The sequence below is a fragment of the Trichosurus vulpecula genome, chromosome 4 (genome assembly GCF_011100635.1).
Source record: "Trichosurus vulpecula isolate mTriVul1 chromosome 4, mTriVul1.pri, whole genome shotgun sequence".
NCBI classification, from domain to species: Eukaryota; Metazoa; Chordata; class Mammalia; order Diprotodontia; family Phalangeridae; genus Trichosurus; species Trichosurus vulpecula.
Window position 1 is genome coordinate 193,695,004 of NC_050576.1, and position 8,884 is coordinate 193,703,887.

At 47.6% G+C, this 8,884-nt stretch overlaps 1 protein-coding gene across 1 annotated transcript; it reads left to right on the forward strand.

Moving 5' to 3' along the window:
* The first annotated feature begins 5,522 nt into the window (after positions 1-5,522).
* Positions 5,523-7,733, forward strand: SPPL2C (signal peptide peptidase like 2C). Its single transcript, XM_036758103.1, has one exon. It carries the CDS (start codon positions 5,553-5,555, stop codon positions 7,590-7,592), a length of 2,040 nt encoding a protein of 679 aa, XP_036613998.1. The 5' UTR covers positions 5,523-5,552; the 3' UTR covers positions 7,593-7,733.
* Positions 7,734-8,884: the final 1,151 nt, after the last annotated feature.

Sequence of the window (8,884 nt, forward strand, 5' to 3'; positions counted from 1 at the left end):
TTGAATTCTTTCTTTCTGGCTGCTTTCAGTATTTTTTTTAATTTGGAAGTTCAGGATTTTGACTACAATGTTCCTGGGAGTTTTCATTTTGGGGTTTCTCTCTGAAGGTAACCAGTGGTTTCTATTTCCACTCTTCCCTCTGGTTCTGGGCTGTTTTCCTTAATGATTTCTTGAAGTGCAATGTCTAAGCTCTTTTGTGGTCATGGCATTCAGAAAGTCAAATGATTCTTAAATCCTTTCTTGTCAATTGTTTTCCAAGTCTGTTACTTTTGCTATCAGATGCCTTACATTTTCTTCTATTTTTCTTCAACCTTTTGATTTTAATATTTCTTGTTGCCTTATGAATTTATTGACTTCTATTTGGTCCATGCTAATTTTCAGGGAGTTTGTTGCTTGGGCAAGGTATTGTACCCCCTGTACCAAGCTGTTAATTCCCTTTCCCATTCTTTCTCTATATCTGTCAATTCTTTTCTAATTTTTCCTCAATCTCTTTCATTCATGTATAAAAACCATTTATAACTTTTTAAACTCTTGTTTCACCTCTTCTGTGAGTTTGTGCCAGAGCTGTGTTTCTCTCTGAGGTATTGCTTGTAAATGTGTTGGAATCATTCTCTACTGTTGTGCTTGTATCTTAAGTGTCCTTGCCACCATGATAGCTAATTATGGTGGGATTTTTTTTGTTTGCCTATTCTTCCAGTCTATTTCCTGACTTCAGACTTGATATTAGGGCTGGGCTCTGCAGCACTTCTGGAAGGACGATCTGGGCTGGTCCTTTTACTGCTTTCTTGGGATACTGAGCATTGTGTTATTCAAGCATCTCAGGGACATTGTGGAAACCTGAAAGCTGTCAGTGCTCCCCCAAGGGGGTTTGATCCAGGGCAAGGTCTATCTGCTGCCCCGCCCCGTCTGAGCTTTGCAAGTTCTTGACCTGAGTTTGGATGTGTGCAAGAGCAGAATGTTGCTGGACTCTGCTCCTATCTGCCAGCTAGAAACTTCTTTTGGTTTAGAGTGGCAGAATTGTGGGCTCCCTTTTGGTCTGGATTCCTGTATTGATTCAGGCTGAGCTAAATGCTGAAAGTGAGACTCTGCTCTGGTTTGAGGTCTGAGCTATACTACTAGTGCTGCTGGCTTCTAAACTTTTTCATTTCTCAATACACTGACCTGGGAAACCCTACCCAAGAACGCCACTCCTCAGCATAGTTCTCTTTCTTAGTCTTCCACCCTGGATCTGTGACCCAGAATTGGGTAGTGGGCAACAAAGCTGCTAATTTGCACCTGTTTCCATTACAGTTCCCCCTTATAGGTCTAGTGGTGCCCATTATGGGTCTGGGTCTGCTGTGCAGCCTCTCCTTGGGCACTAAAGTACACCTGCTGGTTGTGCTCCTGACCCAGCCCCATCCCCGGGATCCACATAACTTGCTATGTGTCTCTTTATGCAAAGCTGGGATGGACAAATGATTCACTTTGACTTCTTCTGGATTTCCCCATCAGGATTCAATTTGATGTATTTTCTAGATCTGTTTGGAGGAGTTTGTAGACAGAAGCTCACTGCACTCTTTCCTACTCTGCCATATTGACTCCAACCCTTGCCCCTTTTATCCCTTTTAATGGAGCTCTACTGAGTTGAAGGGAGATTTGGAGATTTGAGGAGGCGGGGGTGAAAGGTACAACAAAGCTAAATCTCTGACATAGCAAGGAAGAAGGCAACTGGAACTGGAAGGGGTGTTCTCCACTACCTACAAGCAAAGTCCTCTGGGTAAGGGGTAGGCAGAGGCATTCTGCTATGTTTCAGAGTAAGTCAGTACATTTATTTTAGTGCAGGGCAAAGTTTGGTCAGGAACAGAGATGATGGGGGAAAATAACTCTTTGAAATTGCACAGGATGCCAAAATTCCTAGCTTTCCCATGGGGTAGGTAAGTCAGCCCTGGTACAAACAGCCTAAGATTAACCTTCCCCTACAAGAACCATGGCACTACTCTCTTAATCTGACCACTATGATAAGCAACAATGTAGCCCAGAGGAGAAAGCACTGGACCTGGAGTCAAAAGAACTATGTCCAAGTCTTGATTCTGCCAGGTACTAGTTATATTACTTTTCTCAAGATACTTTTCTCTCTCTGGGCCTCAGTTTCCTCACCTGTAAAAGGAAAGAGCTAGAGTATATATCTCTAAGGTCCCTTAATGCAAACTGGGTCTCAGTTTCTCCAGCTGTCAAAAGGGCAATAACAGTGTCATGAAGCATCTGAAGACTAGTTTCTTCAGGCAGAGCAAAGGGTCCAATGTTTAGTTGCATGAGTTTCTGGGAGATATAGTTTCAAATAGACAACATTGAAAGAACAGCCTATTGAATGAGGGAGGAATGTACCACGACACAAGATTGAGACGAGAGTGAGAAGGCAAGGACTCAGAGTAAACTGGCTAGGGGAGGAGGGCTTGAAGAGTCTGGCTTGGCACTGGTGAGTCATGATGCTTTCTTCATTGTTTTGCCCCTTCTGCATGTACAGAGAATTCTGTCTTTAGGGGCATAAGAGTCCTGACTGGAGAAAGTAGATCCTGCCTAGTGGGAGGGGAAGGGGAGTGACTGGACAAGAATAGCCACATTCCAAGGGTGGGGGCCAAAGGAGGGAGGGAGCATTCTTCCCTTCTTGTAGTGGACTGGCAGGTGAATTTTTCCACCTTAAACAAACAATCCAACAGACACCTGGCTACAATAGTACTTATGCAATCTCAAAGGATTTTTTACTCAAATGAGATATTTGTGAAAAAACAAAACACTCTGTAAATTATAATTCAACTCAACAAGCCTTGATTATGTATGTGGCAGGCACTATGCTAGGTGCTGGGGATAAAGAGGCACAAATAAAACCATCCCTGCTTCCGAGAAGTGATATTCTACTATATAACATTATATATAAATGTGAGCTATTGCTATTCTCTTCTTAGACCCTCAGTTTACCTCCTTCCTCCAACAGGGATCATTGTGATGTCAAAGATATTCACAAACTTCTCCTTCTCCTTCTCCCTCCCCTCACAGCTGTTCCTCAGTTTTATAGAATGTTCTCGGACCCAGGTGGCTGCCCCCAGTGTGTGTGTGTGTCTGTGTGTGATCGGGGGAATGGGGTGGGAAGGAGGATGATTAATTCCTCAGGAAACAAAGCTCCCTCCTAGATATTGGGCCTGGTGGGGAGAAGAGACTCAAGAAAGCAGGTTGGCTCTCCACCCCTCCCTGAACACCAGACATGTGCCAAGTCTTTTGTGGGTTCTATGGTTTCAGTGTTTTCATCTGGCAATAAACACCTTGGGGTATTTTTATCCACAATGAGCTGGAGGGCTTTGCAAAGTGTTTTTTTAAATTATCGAATCCAAATTAATTTAAATGCAATCATACTCAGAAAAATAAACAGCTACATTATTGAGGAGGAAAACAGGAGGAAAGGAGGGAGAGGGTAGAGGGACAAAAAGGAGAGAGGGAGAGAGAGAGAGAGAGAGAGAGAGAGAAAGAGAGAGAGAGAGAGAAGTGAGCAGGAGGGAGGGAGGGAAGGAGGGAGGGAGGCAGAGAGACATGAAATCAGACAACTACCCGATGTAATCAGTCTGGTGCAGTGAATATAATAAGAGCACTATTAGGGCATGGTTTACTGGGGGTCAATGCTCAGCCTTCACTATTCAATATTCAACAAATATTTATTATTCAACACACAGGGCTCCCCTGCTCTTTAAGCTCCAGATCACCTTCATTCTTAGCTAGAAACTGAAACTAGGCTGTTTTGACACTTTCACCATTTAGGGAACTTGAGATGGGAAGGTGTGGGGGGGGCAGGAGGAGGAAAGGGGCTAGCAACTCTTAGTGGGAAATGTAGGTTCAGAATTCCTGAAATGTATCAATTGCTGTGCCCTCAGAGAGGTACACCTTTCAGTTCCCAGCTGCCTCTTCTACTGTTTCCACTTTTCAAACCACAGGGACATCAGAGGCCTAGGTGGCCTTATGATGTAGATGGTTTAGATAACCAACCCACAACTGTCTAGGAAGGTCCTCTCTACCATCCCTGATAGGTAACTACCCAGCCTCCTCTTGACCCCCTCTAGTGTCAGAGAACTCACTTCCTCATGGAGAAGTCCACTTAATTTTTCAAAGTTATTCCTTGTGTGGGATGAAAATCTGCCCCTCTGAAACTTACTCCAACTCCCTCTAACCATTGTCTCTTGGGGTAGGGCAACAGAGTGCTCAAAGGACCCTGGGGAAGTCCTATTGACAAGACCCCTTCCCTCTAGTGAGAACCCACCTCTGCTCTGAAGCAAGATTGGGTCTTTTGGCACCCTTAACCCACTCCTTCTAGAGATTCTGAGTACTCTGTCTCCTTTACTCTTCTATATCTGGCCCCTTTCTGTAGGGGTTATCCTTAGAGACAAAGGGCCGATGGGGGGTAGGGAAGTCATTAAGTGATGTGGATTTCAGAGAGGAGCCTCGAACTAGACCTGGGAAATCATACGTACACACGAACCGCAGTATAGTGGCTTCTTTGGTCTTGACCATCAGAGGTGAAACAGACTCTTGGGAAGCCAGCCTCTAAGATAAGTAGCAGACAAAGAAAAGGAAGAACAGTGAGGAGACGTGGGGTAGGCCAGCTACCATAAATGCCCAGGAATTAAAAATAATGTATGAAGACTATGACCACTTGTTGATACATCGTCATCATTATAGTTGCTGGCATTTATAGAGCCCTTTAAGGGCTATTTCATTTAATCCTTCCAACAACCCTCTGCTATCAGATGGGGAAATTGAGGCTCACGGACATTCCAAGGGATCCAGTTGCACTTACCCAGAAGTGAGTTGTCTTGAGGTCACCCAGTTAGTAGATGTTAAGAGACAAGATTTGAACTCAGGTCTTCCTGATTCCAAGAAACTGTATATACTATGACAGACATAAGGCTGTGTCTTACTAGGAAGGCAAAATGGACAAAACCCTGACTCACAATTATTTCACAGAATGTCAGAACTGGAAGGAAACTGGGAGACCACTGAGTCCAATGTGCTCTTACTTGAGTCCAGAGCAGGGCAGTGAATTTTTTGAGGTCGTTTGGGCTTATTTAACGGGAAAGTCAGAAATAGAAACCAAGTTTCTTGACTTCTAGCCCCCATCCTGATCTCTTCATGTAATGCTGTATCTGACCTGTATCTGACCAAGCCCAGGACCTGGCCCACATCAGTCCTAAAGTATTAGACAAAGAACGTGAGACTAGACTGTCTTACTAGGCAGAGACAAAAAAGGCCCTGGGATTTAGGGCAAAACGTGGAGTGAAGGGTACTAGGCACTCACGAAGGATATTTTTGGCCATAAGTGGAAAGGAGCTCAGAGTATGCCTGACTGCTTTCCCTACCTTGGGTCCCAGCATTTTATGATGAAGTGGGAGGGGCTCTGGTTTCCAGGGGCCTTGCTCTGTGACAGAGAGGGAGGGGTCCCCCCTCTATGGGGCAGTTGAAGGCAGGCAAAGTGTGTTGTGGGGTAATGCCCACTCAAGCCTGCAGGACACTGAAGCAGGTGGCCGAGGAGGATGGCAGCTCTGGACCTCCTGCTTCCCTTCATCCTCCTCCTACTCCACGTGGGCACTCTAGCCCACGGAGAGTACGGTGTGGTCCACGTGGTATCGGAAAAGAAGGGTAGCAAAGACTACTGCGCCCTCTTCAGCTCTGAGTACGTCACCTTGCCCCGGGACCTCCACCATGCCCCTTTGCTGCCCCTGCACGATGGCACCAAAGCACCCTGGTGCCCCAGTGAAAACACCCACCAGTCATACCCCCAAGGCTCTAGCCCCCAGAAACCACTGAGCAAAAGCACCGCCATGGTGCTGCGGGGGAACTGCAGTTTTTACACCAAGGGTCGCCTGGCCCAAGGTCAGGGTGCCCACGGGCTTCTCATCGTCAGCCGTGCTGGTGGCCTCCAGTGTTCAGACACCACCCCAGTGCCAGCGACCTACCAGAGCCTCGGGCCACTCCCTGATCTGACCATCCCCGTGGCCGTACTCCGCTACGATGACATGTTGGATATCTTGAACCAAGCGCGGGGTGAGGCCGTGATCCGGGTGGCCATGTACGTGCCCCCGGAGCCTGTCCTTGACTACAACATGATGATCATTTTCATCCTGGCTGTCGGCACCGTGGCCCTGGGCGGCTACTGGGCTGGGCTGAGTGAGGCTGAGAGGCTCCAGCGGCACCGGGAGCGTCGGGGGGGAGGGACCAGGACGATCGAGGAAGCTGAAGGGGTGGCGGAAGAAGAAGACGACGACGAGGAACCGGTGGACTTCACGCCAGCGATGACGGGGTCCGTGGTCCTCATGTCCTGTTCCATCATGCTGTTGCTTTACTTCTACTATGACTGTTTCGTCTACATTATGATCGGCATCTTCGGGCTGGGCGCGGGCACCGGCCTCTACAGTTGCCTGGCTCCGCTGGCTCGCCGCCTGCCCCTGGGACGTTGCCAGCTCATCCTGCCGGGTCTGCAAACATACCTGCAGCTGTCCCTTATTCTGCTAGCCGTCCTGTGCACCTCCATCACAGCGATCTGGATGACCTTTCGTAATGAGGAGCGCTGGGCCTGGCTTCTCCAAGACATGCTAGGCGTGTCCTATTGCCTGTTTGTGCTCCGACGCGTGAGGCTGCCCACGCTGCGTAGCTGTGCCTCCTTCCTACTGGCGCTGCTGGCCTTCGATGTCTTCTTCGTCTTCATCACCCCGTTCCTCACCAGGACTGGCGAGAGCATCATGGTGGAAGTGGCCTCGGGTCCCTCTGATTCTACTAGCCATGAAAAGCTGCCCATGGTGCTGAAGGTCCCCCGCCTCAGCTTTTCACCACTGACCCTCTGTGACCGGCCCTTCTCCATCCTTGGTTTTGGGGACATCGTGGTGCCTGGCTTCCTGGTGGCCTACTGCCACCGCTTTGACATCCAGGTCCGCTCCTCCAGAATCTATTACATGGCCTGTACCTTGGCCTATGCTGTTGGCCTATTGTTTACTTTTCTTGCCATGATTCTCATGCAGATGGGCCAGCCAGCGTTGCTCTATTTAGTGTCTTGTACCCTCATCACCAGTCTAGTTGTGGCCATCTCTCGCCAGGAGCTTGCCCTCTTTTGGACTGGTCAGGGCTTTGTTAAGCCACCTACCCACGCCATCATCCCATTACCTCTTTCCCCTAGTATTAGAGTGAGGGCTGAAGAGCCATCCCCATTGTCAGAGAAGAAGCCAGATGAAGATACTAATGTCCAATCCATTGTGGAGACCAAGGGGCCAACTGGGGAGGGGGCCAACCTCCCAGAAAGCAACTCCAGTGGGCACTCAGAAAAGACCATCCTCCCTGTTGAAAATGAAGGCACCACCCCATGCTGCCTCAGCGATAGCTCCGAGGGTTGGAGCGATGCCAACCTGGACCCAGAAGAGCTACCCACCTCTCCAATTGAGACTGGTGAAGAGCCAGGGACTCCGGACACAAACAATGAGGCATTGGACGATGTCCCTGAAGGCGCCGCCACCTGGACAGGACTCCACAAAAGAAAAGGCCTAAAGGTGAAGAAGAATCTATCAGCACAGGCCTCACTCTAAACTGGGAACCAATCACCCCTGCGGCCATCCTCCCAGGCTCCCACTCATCCTCGCCTTTGGAGGGGTATGGTGGAATATCACAGATCAAAGCCATGCGTGGCAAGAGGAAATCGGGGCATTAAAAAGGTTCATGACCCACCTGGCAAGAAAGTGTGTTGTCTTTGGTTTCTTGTAATAGACCCCCACTCCCACATGAAGGTTCTGGCACAGGGGGTCGGGATGCAAGGGGGCTGCCAGAGTGGCAGCCTATAAACCTTGGCCTTGAAAAGCCAGAGCCATCCTCTAGATTTCTCAGATCTCTTGAACAGCCCTTGAAAATTGTCTCATCTACAAAGGCAGTAAAATAGTAATTTAATAGCACTTTAAGATTTCCAGAGCATTGCACATAATTTATCTCATTTGATCCTAACAACTCTATGAGGTATATGCTATTATCACATACACACGCACAGAGAGAGACAGAGAGAGAGAGAGAGAGAGAGACAGAGAGACAGAGAGAGAGAGATTTGCAAGTAAGGAAACTGAGGCTGTTAAAAGTTTAATGATTAGGGAAGCTAGGTGGTAAGGTGAGTAAGGCACAGGGCCCTGGAGTCAGGAGGATCTGAGTTCAAATCTGGCCTCAGACACTTGACATACTAGCTGTGTGACCTTGGGCAAGTCACTTAACCCCAATTGTCCTGCCTTCCCCCCTCCAAAAAAAAGTTAAATGATTTACTCGTCCAAGGTCACACAGTGAAGAAGAGTTGGAGGTAGGATTTGAACCCAGGTCTTCCTGACATCAGATCCAGTGGGTCCCTAACCATGACCTCTTTGTTGAACCTACTTATGACCTTTAACTTCCTCTTGGAGGTTATACAATCATAAAATTAGATAGAGCTTGCAGAGATGTCAAAAAAAATTAATCCAAACAGTTCATTTTACAGAGGAAGAAACAAATGACTTATCTATGGTCATTTGCAAGATATTAATGGAAGGATTTGGATTTGGAGGAAGGTCTTCCTGATCTCCAATCTAGTGCTTTTTCCATGGTAATGAATTTAGTTTTAACAGTTTACTTCCCACTGTATGTAACAGCAAGCACCCTAGCATACCCAGGATGGCCTGCTAGCACAGGTTCTTTAATCTGGTTTTAAAGGGGTCAACAATCTTCTTTAATTACATTCACTAGTTCAGGGGAAAAGTCAGCACCCTAAACATCAGAGAAAACACAAGCAGAGAAAATACAAGCAGAGAAATTAGCACGCAAACCAACAGGGCTCTGACTGCCTGATCAAAGCAATATAGCTACATGC